Source organism: Heptranchias perlo, chromosome 1, assembly GCF_035084215.1.
Source record: "Heptranchias perlo isolate sHepPer1 chromosome 1, sHepPer1.hap1, whole genome shotgun sequence".
Lineage (NCBI taxonomy): Eukaryota > Metazoa > Chordata > Chondrichthyes > Hexanchiformes > Hexanchidae > Heptranchias > Heptranchias perlo.
In genome coordinates, this window is record NC_090325.1 from 130,773,042 (window position 1) to 130,793,309 (window position 20,268).

Here is a 20,268-nt window from a genome sequence, read left to right on the forward strand (position 1 = left end):
GTTTTCATGAATCTTTGCGTTAATTATTTTTTAAAATTTCCCCATTACTATTTTTGGTTTAAAAATCTCCCTACTACCCATTTGACATGCTTTGTGGAAGAAAGGGGGACATTCAGAGGGATCGCAGGCTGCACAAAAGATGCTCTGTGCTCACCTGCCAGTACCAGCTCCACAGACATAAGTGAATAGTCCTCACATTAGCAGTCAATTTGTTCATGCTGGAGGCTCTTTCCAAAGGAAGCTAGGACAGCAGAATCGATGGCTTCACTAAGTTAAGTGAATATATTACGCAGCGAGTAGTTATGATCTGGAATGCACTGCCAGGATGGGTGGTGGAGGCAGATTCAATCGTGGCTTTCAAAAGGGAACTGGATAAGTACTTGAAAGGAAAAAAAATTGCAGGGCTACGAGGATAGGGTGGGGGAGTGGGACTAGCTGGATTGCTCTTGCATAGAGCTGGCACAGACACGATGGACTGAATGGCCTCCTTCTGTGCTGTAACCTTTCTATGATTCTATCTGAGTAACCATGATGTTTGATGCTACCTTGGAAGTATCCCTATCATAATATGTTATGCTTCCAGTTGCCCTGCATGGAAATTGGCACACCACGTTGCCAGTGTGATCAAATGTAAGCCTAATTTGCTGCACCCAAGGTGCCACCAACCATTTTTTTCAGGCCTGGCACACCGACCTGGCAATGACCTACCTTCTCTGGGTCAGTAGTGAACCAGATGCAGAGCCATGCCACCTGCTGCAAGGATACCTCCAGTTACAATGCAGCATGTGGCTGGCATATCCATTGATGGTATGGGCCATCTGTGGCCTGAAATTTGGCTCCATTTGCTTGCAGGCATGCCATACTGCTGACCCATGAGAATGATGGTATTGAGTGGCAGAAATGACCACCAAGCTCAAAACCACCTTCACTTGAGCTGACATCAAATGGGATTAAGCGCTGGGTTGCTTCCCTCATTTGCCTGCAGACTCATGTCTACACCTTGGGAGTCCTTTTCCTTAATTTTTGTCTGTCATTTATTAAGCCTTTGACCCTTCGGCCTTGGCAAAGGTTGCTAATGTTGAGAAGCCTTTTAAAACTCTCCTCCAGCTTTCAGAATTTTGGTCATCCTATTGTGACACTCCTGTCTCTTCAAATTTCACTGACATCCATTTTTTTGCTTCCAACACCTGTCCAAATCCGCATCAGAAGTTTTGCTAGTGAGCTGACCTAAGAAAATTTTGTACAAACAGTGCACGTCCATTTGAGTCTGTTTATAGCCATTCAGTTCCAAACTATGGTAATAAAGGAAAATCTAGGCTTCAGACTCAAACTGGCTTTACAGAGATTCATTCTGGCAAGCACAGGGGCATTGGTATCACCCTTCCAAGTTGTGTTCTAAATTTGCTGTCTTTTACAGGAGTTTGCACAGTTAATTTTATTGGAACAAAATATAAAAGCTCTGGAATACTTTTGTAAACCCACTTTTGTTTTCTGCTTGTTCGCATGCAGATTCACCCTTCACAGCAAATAATGAAACTGCCCTTACTTGCCTTTTTGTCTATCTGTTTATTTTTCTCTCTCTCGCTCTCCTCTACATTCATTTTCACCTTTTCTTTTTGAGTGTCATCAATTAAAACTATGATGGCCTATACATGGACTGAAGAAAATAACAAAAACAAATTTGTTATAAAGATAATGCAGATAAGCAGAGCCTATGGTCCGGAAATGGGTGGAAAAGGGCCATTGATTAGTTAGCACCAGATAAACCTTCCACACTACACTTTTTTTCTTTGAATTTGCTAATAAGCAAAACAGGTATTAAGAAAACTAAATACATCTATGGAAATATTTCCTACCATGAACTGCTGTGTCCCACTTTCCCAACAACTCCTGTCCCTCTGCCCTCCACATTCCTGGTTACCCATTAAGCCCCCTCCTCCATGTCCTGCTATATTTGGCTCCTACACTTCACACTCCACTGGCTTTTAGTATTCAGGACCCTGGTGCTTTTCTAAAATCTGTTCTTATTGCTACTACCTAATTGGTAGATTTAGATTTAGATTTTTATTCACCAATGGTGGAACAGTGCTGAGAACAGCCCTTTCTAAATCTCCAGGCTGGCAAAGCATTTCTGCAGGACAAACCATTTGAATAGAAGTAACCAGCAATCCATAGAGGAAAGCAGATTAGAAGCATCGGAAAATGAAACTCCCCGTTTGGGAATTTGTGTTCGAGTGTGTAGAAGAGGCACATCTGCCCATTAGTCCCCTGCCAGCTGTGGGTTAGACACATGCGCAACTGGATCCTGCATTGATGTAAAAAGAAAAATGAAATCTAGCAAGGACAGTGCTCTCTTTGGATGTGGTTCTGTTTCTTTCCTTTTTGGATGCATTGATGGCGATGTTCATGGGTCCCATTTGTTGAAATAATTGTGCACTGCGTTTAATGAGAAAACATGTGATTTATGGAAATGCATGCAGTTTTGCTTCTGTTTTTGCAGCTGTGCACATGGTGTTGAAAGTTCAACCAACTGTTCATCAGCTACAATAGCTTTTCATTCAGGGCCAAAAAAAGCCTAGACTCCTGTACATTTTCACAGTAATGAAAAGACTGGAGTGCCGTGGTGTTTTTCTCTTTTTTAAAAAAAAATTTTAGGATTCTTTCCCATTTTTAATCGTTTCATTAATCTGTCAAGGGGCAGAACAATGTAGTAACTTTTAAACCATTATTCTCTGGCAAAAAGGGATTCAAGGAAATGGAGAGGTTTCAGGAATATGCTGTGAAGTTAGATAGGTCTCTGAAAAACAGACAGGATTGCTGATCCTAATTATCTTCCCCTGTTCCTAAAGTTTCTGTGCTTTTATATTATTTTCATGGGTTTTAGTTATTGGGGGGGGGCAGTGGAAAAACTTGCTGTTTTTAGATGTCCTTTGAGCTGCTCTAATTCGCATTCAGACTCAGTTAGCAAGTTCTGTTTGTCTTTATTTTTATTCGTTCATGGGATGTGGGCATCGCATGCAAGGCCAGCATTTATTACCCATCCCTAATTGCCCTTGAGAAGGTGGTGGTGAGCCGCCTTCTTGAACTGCTGCTGTTCGTGTGGTGAAGGTTCTCCCACAGTGCTGTTAGGTAGGGAGTTCCAGGATTTTGACCCAGTGATGAGGAAGGAACAGTGATATATTTCCACGTCGGGATGGTGTGTGACTTGGAGGGGAGCGTGCAGGTGGTGTTGTTCCCATGTGCCTGCTGCCCTTGTCCTTCTGGGTGGTAGAGGTCGCAGGTTTGGGAGGTGCTGTCGAAGAAGCCTTGGCGAGTTGCTGTAGTGCATCCTGTGGATGGTACACACTGTAGTTATGGTGTGCTGGTGGCGAAGGGAGAGTGAGTGTTTAGGATGGTGGACAGGGTGCCAATCAAGCGGGCTGCTTTGTCCTGGATGGTGTTGAGCTTCTTGACTGTTGTTGGAGCTGCACTCATCCAGCAAGTGGAGAGTATTCCATCACACTCCTGACTTGTGCCTTGTAGATGGTGGGAAGGCTTTGAGGAGTCAGGAGGTGAGTCACTCGCCACAGAATAATGTTGTTTGAAGCAATATAAATGGCAGTCACTGCATTTGTGTCATGGCTACTATTGAAATTTTTACCACATTTGTGTATGTAGATCTTTGGGCTGAAAATGGGACATTTGCAGTTAAAAATGAAGTAAAGACGACGTCTATTGACTTTGTGAGCCTTGCTTTGTGGAGTGCTTTAGTGTTTGGTGATGTTGTTGACCCAGTGAAGTTTTGCACCTGTGGGCGACGGTTGATTAATTAGATATTGTAACATTAAGGTGATGAATGTATTGAGTGTAACAGTTTTTGATTCATCTGATACAAAGCACCTAGAGTCAGGTGGAATGTCCTCTGTTTACAACCAGGGCATGTCTCTTTTAATCTCTGCCATGCCTACATAACCTGAATTCCTTCTGTCCATTCACATGTGCATTGTGGCTGCTGCATTGAACCAAAGACTGTTTCTTCTATCTCCCTTTTTCTTTTGGGTCCTTCTCCTCTCCATCCTGTTGCCCAGTCACGCCGACTTTCATTTTCCTTAATTTCTACTGCAACCTATCACTACTCCTCTGCCTTCCTACTCCCCTATAACCATTCCAGGCTTGAATCCTTCTTGAATAAGCTCAGCTACTTTCTGTGCCTCTTTCTGTCACCAAAGGGTCCATGGAGGCACCAACCCCAACTAACCCATCCTCTTTTGGTGACCTTCCTGCCCAACGTCCCCACTGGGGTTTAACCTCCCCGACCATCTTCACATCCCATTCACCCCACCCATCACTACCCTCTTGGACTCTTGTAAACAATTTTACAACACCAAGTTATAGTCCAGCAATTTTATTTTAAATTCACAAGCTTTCGGAGGCTTCCTCTTTCCTCAGGTGAACGATGTGAAAATGAAATCCTCGAAATGAAATCGCATTTATAATTCACAGAACAATGCTTGGTGATTACAGACAGTTTTTTCAACTGCCCGTTGCCAAGGCAATCAGTGTGCAGACAGACAGGTGTTACCTGCAAGGTCTCCGAATATACAAATCACCAAAAAAAAACAACAAACAAAAAAAAACAGAGATAGAGAGGTAGAAACATAGAAAAGACAGCAACTGACCCGTTATATTAAAAACAGATAACATTTGTTCGCTGGTGGGGTAACGTGTAGCGTGACATGAACCCAAGATCCCGGTTGAGGCCGTCCTCATGGGTGCGGAACTTGGCTATCAATTTCTGCTCGACGATTTTGCGTTGTCGTGTGTCTCGAAGGCCGCCTTGGAGTACGCTTACCCGAAGGTCGGTGGATGAATGTCCATGACTGCTGAAGTGTTCCCCGACTGGGAGGGAACCCTCCAGTTTGGCGATTGTTGCGCGGTGTCCGTTCATCCGTTGTCGCAACGTCTGCATGGTCTCGCCAATGTACCATGCTCTGGGGCATCCTTTCCTGCAACGTATGAGGTAGACAACGTTGGCCGAGTCACAGGAGTATGAACCATGCACCTGGTGGGTGGTGTCCTCTCGTGTGATGGTGGTATCTGTGTCGATGATCTGGCATGTCTTGCAGAGGTTACCGTGGCAGGGTTGTGTGGTGTCGTGGACGCTGTTCTCTTGAAAGCTAGGTAATTTGCTGCGAACGATGGTCTGTTTGAGGTTGGGTGGCTGTTTAAAGGCGAGTAGTGGAGGTGTGGGGATGGCCATAGCGAGGTGTTTGTCCTCATTGATGACATGTTGAAGGCTGCGGAGAACATGGCGTAGTTTAGCCGCTCCGGGGAAGTACTGGACGACAAAGGGTACTGTGTTGGTTGCGTCCCGTGTTAGTCTCCTGAGGAGGTCTATGCGATTTTTTGCTGGAACTCTTGGACTCTGCCAGCGGATCAATCACTGCCCCTCTTCAAATTTCCCTCCAGATTCTCCACTCATTCGTTAATATGGCTTTCGTCATCCACAAACTTGCATTGGATGGTTGCATTGACATCCTGGCTTTGACAGAAACTTGGCTCACGGGTGGTGACACCTTACCCCTTACCGAAATCTCGCCGCCTGGTTATACATTTCGCCACTTGCCCCACCCAAACCACCGTGGTGGCAATGTTGCCCTTTACATCTTTGTTTCTTCCCCTTCTGGTACCTTCTCCTTTTGAGACTTGCCTTGTTTCACCCTTCACTAAAATCCTTGTTGTTTACCAACCCCGCAGCCACACTGAGTTTCTTACGGAAATGTCTTTCCTCCCTCAGCCTCTGCTCTGAGCGACTGCTCATCTGTGATTTCAATCTCCATCTCAGCCCCCTATGACCCCTCTCCTCTGAATTCACTCTCCCCTGCCAAAATCATCCACTACTCCAGGATCATCTTGGAGAGAAAAGATAACCTCTGACCTCTTCTGCACTACCTTGCACTGTCTCCTTTAATCTCTCTCCCTTGCCCCCTATATTCTTGCGTCCAAAGAATGCGAGGGGCTCACGGACTTTATTACTAATTTTGAGTTCCTCCTTTCAGCTGCCTCTACTGCTACCCCTTTTCCTCTTTTTCACCAGGCCAAACTTCCCCAGCAGCTCTCCCCAACTTTAGCTCTGAACCAATGCTTCTGGTAAGCTGACATCATAAATAGCTCCCTCACTTCATGTACTGTCCCCCTCCCTTTTAGAACTGCCATCATCAACCACTCCTTTTTAAAAAAAAAAGCCACCCTTGATCCCTATGTCCTTGCAAACTACTGTTCAATCTCCTGTTCCTCTTCAAAGTCCTTGAACGTATTGTTGCCTCCCAAATCCGCACAATCTTTGCCACAACTCCCTGTTTGAATCTCCCCCATCAGATTTCTGCCCTAAACAAAGTTACAAAGAATATCCCCTGCAACTGTGACCGTGGTGCATTATTCCTCCTCTTCTTTCTCGATCTCTCTGCAGCCTTTGACACTATCGACTACACTATCCTCTTCCAATGCCTCTCCTCCGTTATCCAGCTCAGTGGGACTGCCCTTGTTTGTTTCCACTCTTATCTATATGATTGTAGCCAGAGTATCTCCAGCTTCTCTTCTCATCTCAGCTCAGTTCTCTGGAGTCCCCCAGTGATCTATCCTTGACCCTTTCCTCTTTTCATCTACATGCTGCCCCTTGGTGACATCATCCACAGACGGGGTCAGTTTCTACATATATGCTGACTACACCCAGCTAGACCTCTCCACCACCACCTCTCAACTCCTCCACTGCCTCTGTGTTGTCAGACTTGTCCAACATCCAGTCTTGGAAGAGCCACAACTTCTGCCTACTAAACATTGGCAAGACCGAAGCCATTGTCTTTGGCCCCCACCACAAATTTTGTACCCTTGCCACCGATTTCACCCCCTTCCCCGACCCTTGTTTCATTCTGAACCAGACTGTTAGCCACCTCCTATCCAACCCTGAGCTGAGTTTCTGACCCCATGATCTTCATCAGAAAGACCGTTTACTTCCACTTCTGCAAGATTGCCCACCTCCACTCCTGTCTGAGCCCATCTGTTGCTGAAACCTTCAGACTTGACTATTCTAGTCCTCTCCTTGCCAGCCTCTAGTGCTGCATCCTCTGTAAACTTCAGCTCATCTAAAACTCTGTTACCCATATCCTATCCCGCACCTAGTCCCACTCTTTGTCTTTGTCTTTGCAGACCTACATTGGCTTCCAGTACCCCAACTCCTCAAATTTTAAATTCTCATCTTTGTGTTTAAATCCCTTCATGGCTTCTCCCCTCTCTCCCATTCTTTGTAACCTCCTCTAGCCCTACCTCCCCGACTCCCCCACCAAACTCTCTTCTTCTGACTCTGGCCTCTTTTGCATTCTCTTTCTCCCCCCAGCCTCACCGTTAGAATTCCCTCCCTAATCTATTCCGCCCTCTTCTCCTTTAAGACCTTTCTTGCAACTCTGTGAAGTGCCTTTGGATGTTCTTTCTATGTTAATGCTGCTATATAAATGCAAATTGTTGTAATTACATGTCTGTGGAAGTCAGCAGGGCAGGTTGAATAGTGCAAATGGGAAGATGGTTGAATTGTTTGGAACTTTGCATAATTACTTTTGTAAATTGAGTATCTCTGTAGAACTTTGCTTTGGTGGACAAAATGTGTGGGTAGAGTCGGTTCGATTCTACTGGTATGTGAAAGGAAGACCTTAATTTGCCAAATGGATTTTATCATTTCATACTTGGAACATAGGAACAGGAGTAGGCCATTCAGCCCCTTGACCTGTTCCGCCATTCAGTTAGATCATGGCTGATCTGCATCTTAATTCCATTTATCCACCTTGGTCCCGTAACCCTTAATACCCTTGCCTAACAAAAATCTATCAATCCCAGTTTTGAAATTTTCAAGTGACCTAGCCTCAACAGCTTTTTGGGGAAGAGCGTACCAGATTTCCACTACCCATTGTGTGAAGAAGTACTTTCTGAAACTTTGGGTCTTTTTGTTTTTGTTTGCCAAGCCCGTTTTCCTATATTTTAATCCGAACTACTTCTCAGAGTTTAAAATGTGTTGGGCTACTAGATTTCAAAATTAAAAGTCCATTTGCTCACTTTTTTTTTCACTTGGTAAATGCCATCAGGGGATGCTTGGAATCTTCGTGCAGTTTACAATGAAAGAAGGAACTTGCATTTATATAGCGTCTTTAACGACATCGGGATGTGCCAAAGAGCTTTACAGCCAATGCAGTATTTATGAAGTGTAGTCATTGTTGTAATGTAGGAAATGCAGCAGCCAATTTTGCGCACAGCAAGGTCCCACTAACAGCATTGTGATAAATGACCAGATCATCTGTTTTATTTAGTGATGTTGATTGAGGGATAAATATTGGCCTGGAGACCGGGGAGAACTCCCCTGCTGCTTTTCGAAATAGTGCCATGGGATTTTTTACATCCACCTGACAGGGCAGACGGGGACTCTGTTTAACGACTCATCCAAAAAAATGGCACCTCCGACAGTGCAGCACTCCCTCAGTACTGCACTGGAGTGTCAGCCTGGAGTGGGACTTGAGCTCGCAACCTTCTGACTCAGAGGCGAGAGTGTTACTACTGAGCCACGGCTGATCGAAGCTGATTTGTATTTGCACTCCAAGACTTGCTGCCAACTTTGGGATTGAAGTCAAGCATTTGAAGGAAATATGATTGGGACACGGGGACATGATAGGAGATGCACGAGGGGTTTCCAAGTGAGCTGCCACCGGATCACTGAATAGCTAAGTGTAATTTCTTATTCAGTGATTAATAAGTAAACAAATAAGCCTAGGAGCATTGAGCTGTGCATTTTAAGAAGCTCTAGAAATGTGTAACTGCATAAACCATTTTCAAATATGCCCAATCTAATCTGCATTTATTTATGTGAAACCTTCCCTTCAAATCCCCATTGTAAATTCTTTTTAAAAAATGCCCTCAAGATCGATGCCATTATAAAGCTAATAAGACACTTAAGTCATGCACTGTTGCTTGATGAATATTTGTGGAAAGTGTTAAACCTTTTATATAAAAAAAAATGTAATGCCCTTTTCTATGTAAGCTGCTCAGGTACCTACAGAATAACTTCTTTATGTAGATCTCAACCAAGCATTTGTGTTCCACACATGTATTGTTTTATATGTCCCTTTTTAAAGCCAACATATTTCTTATCTAGCATGATGTTAGAAAGCAGCTATTTTATTATCATAGTTATCCTATTCAATACTGATATTGTTTGTCTTCCATTCCTTCGCGCTCTCATTTTTGTCAGTTATTTTCCTTTGGTAATGGTTTTACTTAGCAGTTTGAAATCCTTTCTTTAAAGTACAGAATTTTTTTTTAAAAGAACAGCAGGCAGTAATCAATTCTAAAGTAAAAAGTGTCAGTACTTTTAACTGAGAGTATCATAATGATTGCACTTCTGCAGAAGTGAAAACTTTGAAGTGATTAGAAGTGCACGCTCAATAACTGTTTAGAAATCACCTGCTCAAAAGTGTAAATCTTGAACCACTAGTGTTTGATAGTAAATTCTAACCTATCTTAACTGAGCTGAGAAATTATGTAGAATTTTCCTGGAGTGAGTTTTTGTAATATCTTTGAACTACTGCAATATCTTTTTTAAAAAAAAAATCAACCCTCACACAATGAAATTAGCTTTTTTACAAAAGTGTTTCTGTTTGCTTTTTCAGGAGACACCATCTTCATTATACTGCGAAAGCAGAAGCTCATCTTCCTACACTGGTACCATCACATCACAGTACTGCTTTACTCCTGGTACTCTTACAAAGACATGGTGGCTGGAGGAGGCTGGTTTATGACCATGAACTATGGCGTGCACGCTGTCATGTACACCTATTACGCTTTGCGGGCTGCTGGCTTCAGAGTCTCGCGCAAGTTTGCCATGTTCATCACTATGACACAGATCACCCAGATGCTGTTGGGCTGCGTTGTTAACTATTTGGTGTATGAGTGGATGCAGCAGGGCCAGTGCCCATCCCACATGCACAACATCGTCTGGTCCTCCCTCATGTACCTCAGCTACTTTGTGCTCTTCTGCCAGTTTTTCTACGAGGCCTACTTGAGCAGCAGCACCAGGAAAGTACTGAAGGCCGACTAGATCTGGATGGTTGGAGGTAACAGCTCAGGGGCATCAGTCACATGGCACAGTGACATGTATCGAGTGCTTCAAAATGGCAGCCTGTATTCATTAGCTTGGTTTAATCCATTTGAGCTCATGACACCTCGGTGAGATCACCCTTAGAAGTTTCAAATTGTCTAAATACTGTAGTAAAAAAGGCATTCCTTTTGATGGTCACATATGTGATGCTTTGCATATTTGGACTAAAGAGTGCTGTTAAATGTCAACATGGGTGCTTCTTGATCTGAATTTTTTTTTAAACTGGGTCAACTGAGGTACAAAAAAGAGCTTAAAGGGTTAAGTCAATTAGTGTTGAATCAGAAGGTCTTCTGAAGGGCAGCTAGAAGAACCAAAAGCTTCAAGAAAAGATTAATGATTTTAAAAAAAACTTTAATTTTTTTACGTTAATCAAAAATAAACGGTTCTGCACTGATAAGATTGCTAGCAACTTCCTGACCCATGGTGTCCCTGACCATAGTAAATATAACATTCTGCCTTTAGAAATACCCACTTTTTTTAAACATGCAGTGTTGGAGAACATTTGCATATGTACCATATGGCCTCTTGAGAACTACTATTTGAACTATAAAGTTATTCTGCCTAATAGCAATGGGGGATTTAATTGAAAACAAAAACATTATTGCATTTTAGAGGTAACCAGTAAGTCTGCAGAAAAAAATCCTTAAGTTTCTGCCATTTGCCATTTAATTGTTCACATATTTCAATCCTGTGAGTTGAAATCAGATTGTGTGATATTAGTAAACTCATTAGTATGCTCATATGAAATTATTTTGTCTCTTAACCGGTGTTATCTTGTTCAAAATTTAAAAAAATTAATGGGCTAAAATAAAGGATGAAAAAATTTCATACAAATGCATTACTGATATCGCACAGTGCAGTTTCAATGCACTTTTTTAATTGCATATGGTAAATACGTAAATCTGCAGCCGTCACTCGGCCTTTAGTAAGATTTAAGGCTTATTTTCTTGGGTTTCAGTTTCTCTGTTGATTTTTACATTGAGTCACTTAAAACAGCTCGAGTACATTGGTTCCTTCACAAACCACTCCTGGATCTTCCCAGACTGTGTATTCAACTCCTCTCTAACTCAATTACTTATCTGGTTGTATGAATATCTTTGCCACTATTTCTGAAACCTTATAGCTTCTCAGTGATGTCTGTGCTATTTTCATGATATTTCATCTTTTCTTCATCCTTGTCTGTGTTTAAACACTTCTGAAATTAAGAGCGATGGGTATTTGCTATAGTACTATAACAATCTAAGCAGTTTGAATAGTTAAAATTAAGAAACTTAAAAATGAAACAAAAATGGCTAATGGGACGACAAACATATACAGAGCAGAATTTGGGTTCGATAAAGATCTTTATATAAACAAGCTGTGGGATACTTTTACAGATATTTTTACTTGTATTTTTTGATACTGTGATCTTATTGATAAATGATTAAATGTAAATAAATTCTGGGGCACAGCAGCTTTGAGATAGATTATTTAACCTTTAACCTGCTAACTACAAGATGATAACTTCATGATTTAAAAAAAACTCTACATGTAGCAGCATTTATCAGGTTAAGACACTTGTTCCTAAACACGCAAGCTTTTCCCTCTTCATGCTGTAGTGGTTTTTGGAACAGAGCCAAAGTAATGTAACCTGCTACATTGAGAACACAAATTATTTAACATTTCATGAATCCTTAATGTGTTTAAGCACAGAACATCCTCTACAGTAGAACTCTCACCCTTTTTTCATAAATTGCAATTTGTGTGAATTCTCAACTGATGCTGTAACACCTAACAATAAATATTTTAAAAATCGGTTTCTGGTAGCTTTACTTGTTTTAATTCAAGATTAATTATATATCCATGCAAGGTTATAAAAGTAGTTTGTGCTCTAATTGCTCCCGTTGCTTCATTAAAGCCTCAAGATTATAAAATAATCCCCCCTCACCCCCTGGAAAAAACTAGTTAGCAATATTGTAACCTTAAAAGAAAAATTTTGTAAACCAGTATATTAACTTGGAACATCACTATGCTTGCATGTCTAACTAAGAAAAATAAAAGCATTGAATTCTTTACTTGTTTTGGTTGGTTAGGTCAGATTTTATCCAATGGGTTATTGAGCCATACAGACTAAAATGATCCCAGGTTCAATCCCTGGGTTTTGCTGAATTCATTGATCTCAGTTGGGTCAGTACAATTTACCTTCTTGCCTCTGAGTTAGAGTAGGGAAAATCAGCCAGGCGTTTTTTCCCCTGATGTTTATGCGGTGACCCGTCCTGGAAGTGCACGTGTGTGGATGTCAGGGCCTTGAATTTCCTCCGTAATTGCGCCCAGAGACACACATAACCTGGGTGCAAACCAATTACATGGCTTAAAAGAGTGAGACATTTTGGGCATAAGTGAGTTAGGCGCATAACTACAATGTGCCCAAATCTTTTTTTACAACCGTCTATTGATCCCTCCATCCCAAACGCATTGCTGCCCATAAAATTGTCGCTGCCCCCAATTTACAGAGCCTCATACGACTTTCCTGCAATTGCAATTGCGCTTGTTTAGAGGCGTTCCAAATTAAGGACCAGATTTTCAAGAGCAGCAGGAAAGAGTCATTTTTCTGGTGTCTGCAATTTTTTGAGCATTTTTTTAAAAAAAATCCTCACTGAGACCTGCTCTGTATTTTCAATTTCTTGAATGCATTTTTATAGCATAAGTCACATTAAAAATTGAAACGCTTCCTCAGTTGCAGGTTCTAAAACGTGCTGTACCTAATGTGCATGAATGCTGGTTGAATGAGTTGAAACTTTAATTTTTATACTTAAAGAAGGACTATATGGTGTAAGTTCGGCACTTTCCTTGGGCCCCGATAGTTTACGCTGATTTACACCCATCTTTTACGTTCAGGCGCATTATAATGAGATTGGCAGGAAATGTGAGCGCAACTTGACATTGGCAGAATTGGCATCGGAATGGGTACATTTTCGGGTCTAACTTCCAGGTTGCACCCATGGAGGAAATTCTAGGCCCAGGTGAGGGCAAGACCAGGCTCGGGTGATGCCCCCAGCCATTGATTATCCTAAGAGCATTCAGTCACCGATCATTGTATGAACATTAAAAAGTGCCCATAAAACTGTATCCAGCTAGGAATCAATGCCTTTAGGGGATAAGGAAGAAAATGGGTGAGAAAAAGAAACTTTTTTTAAAAAAAGGAATTTTGGGTGAAAAAATAAATTGGTCAAAACAGTAACAATTCATTGAAACTTGAAATGAAGAAATTCAAAGTAGATTGCAGCTTCTGTGTTTCTCTGTTTAGTTCTAGTTTGTAATATTTCTAGAATGATGACGAGTTCCAGTGCTTCATTTAAAATAAAATCCAAATTTCCAGTCTTTTAGAAATTAACTCTGATTTTTTAGAATATTCAATTCACCTTCAGTACCCACTGTGAAAGGTAACCTCAGTACAATACTTACACCGCACATGTATAGAAGACATTAAACAAATAAGTACATGCTCCTCTATCACTAATGTATCTCCCAGGATCAACAAATACCTGCACCTCTAGTTTACAGCAAGCATTTGCTGTACATCCACCTTGCACTGAGATTATACACTAAGGATACATTATAAGATGAGTGACAGTTTACCCAGTGCGTACACTATAGTATATCTCAACGGTCAGCTTATTTTCAATGTTTAAGTGAGCACTAAAGTGGGTATATATAAAGGCATATATGATGTAGTATGAATTACCTGCTGATCTTAAGTTTAAGTATGAGACTGTTAAAATTATAGTTAAAACTAACTGCATCCTAAACATTGCTTCTCTTTCGCCATCTCCAGATTTCCTCTCACCTTAAGCTTTACCTTCATTTTTTTTTTAAAAAGCTGAAGGCAGTTCTGAGTTAACATTTTGATTCTGAGAGAATTACAAGGTATTTTTAAAAGCTTTGTGAAACAAGTGCTTATCTGACAGTAAAAATCCCTTGGATTGTTCATTCAAGGATAAAATACACATCTTTAGCATGCAAACATTTTCTAACAGAGAAAATGTTGAAAAGATCTTGTAACAGATAGTAAAATCTGCAGAAAAACATAAGTGACTTCCTACAAGAGACCACACACATGCAGTGGTCTTTCAGAAATACGAAGTTTCAATGACATCATCTTTTAATAGCTTCATTATAAATAAACTGAAAAGCCAAAGCTAGCAATGGCATTTTAGCCCAACAGTAAAAGGGAAATACTTTCCTTCTATTTTGTCCTTTACTAAGATACCAGATGGAATATCCTGCTCAAATGGTACAATATTTATTCTTGCTGCAATAGAATCCTATAGAACAATTTTAAAAACCATATTAGATCTTAACTAATGGGGATCACTTGCAGTTCTTAGCAAATGTTAGCAATTTTAAGAGTTTGTCACTACATCTTATTTATTTAAATTGTACAACTTAATCTGTTAAGCTTATGTTGTCTTTTGTCAATTGATTGCTTGATTCAGACTCTTCTGTTGGGTACATTTGTACTTTTGATAATGGAAAGTAAGCCTGTAAATAGCAGGACAGAAGAATGTATTACTTTTAAGGCAAATTCAGCACTGTTTACATTTTTATGTCTGTGGACATGTTTTTCCTTCTTTGAAATCTCTGCCATACAATGATCTGTCTCAGCCAACTAATCTGGTGCTCCTTTTTTACTTTGAATAAAGGATCATGTGAAGCCATACTCTTTGGGTTGGCAGATGAATTTCAGCATCACCTCTTATTTTTGTTTGCTCGTTTTCTATCTGCAGCGGGAGGTTAAACTGTAGCCCACAAAATTCACCAACAGTGGATATGGCTGCAATAAGAGTACAACTTTTCACTAAAATTGTGACAGCACAAATATCTGATGCTAAAGTTGAAAATTTGAAGCTTGTGCTTATTATACTGCAGTATGCCTGCACTTTATAATTCTGCTAGGATCCCTGTTCCACATGTGTCTATTTCACAATGTGGGAGCTTTGTTGTTGAACTTCGCTGTATTTAATATGCATTCTGTTTCTGATTGTGGAGTTAAGTGTTGTTTCCCCTAGCCACTTCTGTGCAGAGTACAGGTCTATGTACTAACCAACATATGGTAATAGAACTTCTTTCACAAGTCATGTAACTAGATTTAATATTATGAGGTTACCATTGACATTTCAACTGCTGTACTTCAACCTTTATATTGTGGTTTAGTAGTACACTTGGTTGCCTGGGGCAATAGAAATCTATGGCTGTGTGTTGGCTGAATCTATTGAACCTGGTGAAAAGTTATAAATACACACTTATCAATTTAAAATAGTAACAAATGAACATTTGAGTTTCAATAAGTTCAAATTGCACTAATGAACAGATGATAGTGAGGATATAGTAGGACACAAATGAGGTATAAAATGTAAATTATTAGCTAATGCAGTTGTCAGAACACTGCCATTTTGTAATTGGCTCCAACAGTATCTAGTTTTTTATGTGCAGCTGGCAGTTATTTTTGAATAAATTAATTCATTTTGCACTTCATTGATAAATATTATTCATCTTTAATTTAGCTCAACACATTACCAATGGCAAAATGTTTAATATAAATGATCTGATGAAACTAACCTAATGTGTATTGGATACTAAATATATCTTGAATATAGACATGTCATTTGATTAAGCTTGCTATTTATTGACGTGACGGTCTATCCCAATTTATGGGGATGTGCTGTATTTTGATTCATATCCATTCATGCTGTTTTTGATTTAATATTCAGGCTGCATGAAGGCCATTTTCACATTTATTCGTAAAACATCAATTCCAGTGACGTTTCGGAGGTGCTAATAAAAATTTCACACAAGTAAAGTCTGCAGAGCCCAGTGAATTCCTACTAATTTCCTCACAAAATATTTTAAAATGTTTTTTGTTGCAAAAAGACATTTAATTTTATGTTCATGCCTTTCCTTACAAAATATATCATAAAGTGCAAAAATGAAACCAAAAGGAGAGTCTGCAGTAAATGGTTAGGTTATCAGTTGTGTTTGGCAAGAAATATTAATCACAACTGAACTTTTTTAAGTTGGTGGGGGGGGGGGGGGGGAAGAAAATTATACCAAGTTGCGTATGGGGAACTAGTATTCTATGTTGAGATTTTTATTCTGCGAAGTCTCCAGTTTCTCATCCAATTTAACAGGCATTAAACTGATGTATTTTTATTACAGAATACATTTAAATGTAAATAGGATGCATATTTTTATTGAAAGCCAAAAACAAATGAAAGTAAGAACACCAACTTGTATTTATTATAACTCCTTTAACATAGAAAAACATTCCAAGATGCAATCAGGAAAAAAGGACAGTAAGCCAAAGGAGAAATTAAAATAAGTGACTCAAAATTTGATCAAACAAAACAGGAATGAGAACAGGCCATTCAGCCTATTGATTTCACAGACTATGTACATTGTACTGTGTCATTTATTTAATCTCCTGAAAGTTCTGCATAAATACTCCCTGACCTCCAAAGGCAATCGAGCAAAATAATCTATCCATCCCTGACTCAACCACAGCCAGCTGAAATTCTGGACTTCAGTTTATATTATATGGCCAAACATTACTTTCCAAGAATAGAAAAAGTGTATTTTGCAGTTGCTGATAAAATCTACATAGCTTGATAAATTCCTTGCAAACTCAGCACCTGCCAATTTCTATTGCCCCATCCATCACAATTAACAAACAGCATAGGTTATTTTTGGTTTTTCAATGTTCAACAAGTAATGGGTTCTCTGACATGGATTCTGTTTTGAAGGATAGCTGTGCTCTGAATCTGACTAGTTCCACTGTTGGTGTACTGCAATGAAAAATACATTTTGGAGCAGTATTGGTTTACTAAGAGTGGTAATGTTGTGGAATCCAGCTTTCATGAGTGGCTACTAGGACAGCTGATTTTCACTATTTACAGGCAGCGTCACTAGGCATTTTTGCTATTGATTCAATTTTCCCTCCATGTAAATCTCCAAAGAGAGACAGCCTCTTTGTGTACCTTTAACTTTCATTGTGATGTTTGTTTCTCCTTATAATTCTGCAGTTGAATTTCTATAAATTATTAACGTTTCAAGGATTAAAACTGTTGGTTGATCCATATAATATTTTTACATTTTGGAAATCTTGATAATTGGGCAATGATTTAAACACCAGAAGGTAAACTGAATATTGAGTATATCCCATGAAGGATGCCTAGTGTATGTAAACAATCACTAAAGGTCTTTCTGAAATGGGGAGCAAATAGACTAGATGTGTATATGAATTTACACAGTATGACGATAGTGCTTGAAAATGGTTGCTGCTGTTATAAATTTATTATTCCCACAATTGGAAGTTTTGTTCCATAAATCGCACTGAATTGGGGAGTAAAGGGCTGCTCTAACTCGCATACCTACAAACCAGAAGAAAATCCATCAATGGCAGCTGATAAATAATCACACATTGACTGTAAATAATCTCGTCACCTCCTGTGTTTCCTTTATCTTTCTTTAAGATGAATTATGATGTAAAACTAGCTTTAGCCAAACAATAAGCAATTGGCTTCCACATTTTCCTGTATGAAGCCTAATTGTTGTGTGTCTGTCAATAAATAAATATATTCTCATTTGTTTTATAGATGTTAGTGTGATCTTTTTACACTGCTGTGGGTCTAAAGGTTGTTGGTGCTTGGACCTCCCCCCACTCCACTTAGGTGTTTCTTCCCAACTGCTATGATTCTTCCTTAAGCCAGGCGACCAGCAATCTGGGTGCCCAGTTATGGGCAATGTTCTCAAACGTTAGGACTTCCCAAGGGCGCTTGCAGTAACTATTTGGTCACACGCATCTTCAGTTGAGTTGTGAACATTTCCAAAATCTGCGAAACAATTTGGGTACAACTCCTTTCCTGCAATTCAGTGTGTTCCTGCTGAACGCCTTAAGTCCTCTGTATCTCACAATCTTTCTTTGTTCTAACTCAAGTTGAGTTGTAGCGTAGAACTGCTTTAACAAAAGCAGGAAGAACTGTGAAATACTTGAAACGTTTGGGGACTTAGGTTCTCATGTGCCAATTATTCTCCTGTTTTGCTTTTTCTCTCCCACCAGCACCATTACTGTCACCACTGGATTCCCCAATGAGACTGTCCCATCTCAGCTTTTCAGAAAAGGAAGAGGAGGCCCAGTGGAGGGAGGTCAGGTAGCATCAGAAATGCTCTGTGCCGTTCCTCCCTCCCTCCCTCCTCTACCACATCTGCAGACAGAAGTGCACATACCTCACTTTGGCAATCAGTGCAGAGTTCCAATTTCTAAGGAGGCTGTTGCATAAGTACGATATGTGAACACTTGCCTAACTGTAATGTTGAATGGTTCTTTGGAAGCACTCCAGTCACAGTATGTCATGTTACTACATGAAACAGACGCCCATTGCCTGAAGGCAGCCATTGGAGCACCTACCTGGCAATGTCTGGGTCAGCAAGGACAACAGCAGCCAACATGCAGGCCCCACATAGCCAGTAACAGTACCAAGTTGGTTGAGGCCTCAAACCTGTTTCCATCTCCTTCCACACGTGCTACAGTGCTGCTCTATGGGGATAACGCTGTGGAGTAGCAAACGGGGCCACCGTTCTCGTGCAGCACCACCCCCATTGCAGCAGCCATTAATTAGGCAGTCAGGCCAAAATTAAATATTTGGCAATCATGTGCTTGCATATTTGGGTTTCCTTTCACTTCATTTAGTTTGCCCATCACTTAGCCCTCACCTCCTTCAGCCATGGTAAAGGCTGCTAGTGGTTCACAATGAGTTTTTCCCTACAGCTATTTTTGGCCTATTTTGACATTTCCCTTTTAATTATTTGCATTTTGTTAAAGTCACCTACATACAATTTTCTGTTCCCATTACTAGTCCGTTACTTTCACAGGTCTAAATCTGTACCTTGAGCTATGTATAATTATGATAATGAGTGGACCACAGAAAATTTGAGTGCAAACAGCATACACATCAGTTGAGCTTTGCACCCATTTCCAACCATTTGGGAGTAAACTGCACCTGTATCACAAAATCTAACCTATTAAGGCTGCAAACACATGTATCATGATTCATGAAATATATACTTTCCATCTTGAGAGTTGTATATAGGGAAATATGCATATAGTGCAATGTATCCAATAATAATGTGCATACAGTGTAGAAATTGTTCCTCCCAATAACTACAGTATTAGGCATTGGAAAATTTTAAATATTAAAAGTAGAGGAATATCCCAGTTCAGTGAGGATCCTGATGCTCGTGTTCTAAATATTATGAAATTAGCCTTGTGGCTATTAATAGTATGTTTGCTATTCACGGATAATTCACCATGGAGTAGGAGGAAAACTGCAGTCTTTTAGGGCTGGTTAATCAAATTTTGAGTACCTTAATTTTGTCACAAGTCCTTTAAACATTCTAGGAACTGTGAAAATGCATGAACCTTTATAACTGATTCAAGGATTACGGCGGTATCTATGTCCTTCATGCATTTTAGTGCCAATGTTGGGGAATGATATTTCCCCATGTGCTCTTTTGTTACAAGGTCACAGCAATCTTTCCGTTTTTGCTTGCCTACCATTCAGTTGTACTCCAACACCAATATACACTCTCCATGACAGCTCTGGAAGGTAAGGATGCAGGAAGCTTTCTTCTCTTGTGTAATGAAATAGTAAACCTGTTTAGAAAGAATGTTTGTTACAAATAGCACACATAGGAAATCATTCTCAGATGATGATATCAAATATGTGAAAGACACAGCAAATGCCTTCTTTAATTTAGACCCCAGAGCCCAATAGCAGCCTGTCACGTTTTTGTCCCATCTGCAGTGATAGAATGCTCTGGGCTCTGTTCACTGACTTCTGACTGCAAGCAAAATTTCCATAATTAGACTGAGACCTGGAGGGATATTCAACTATGAATTAAGATGCACAGCAGCTAAGGTTAGATCTAATGCACAGTTTGAGCAGCAAAAGATCATCTCTTTCAAATGTTCTCCCTCTCTGTACTCATTTCACTGCCTGTTGGTTGTAGGTGAAGACGTTGCTGGTTAGAGGGTCAGGAGATATTGCTTTACAGGCTGA

General features: G+C 40.2%; 1 protein-coding gene across 1 annotated transcript in view; it reads left to right on the forward strand.

Moving 5' to 3' along the window:
* elovl6 (ELOVL fatty acid elongase 6) overlaps positions 1-14,894 on the forward strand; it is a 104,896-nt gene extending 90,002 nt beyond the window's left edge. The window contains exon 4 of the mRNA XM_067991020.1: positions 9,687-14,894. Within this exon, the coding sequence (XP_067847121.1) occupies positions 9,687-10,114 (428 nt within the window). The 3' untranslated portion in view covers positions 10,115-14,894. The remainder of the gene's footprint in view (positions 1-9,686) is intronic.
* The last annotated feature ends 5,374 nt before the right edge of the window (positions 14,895-20,268 follow it).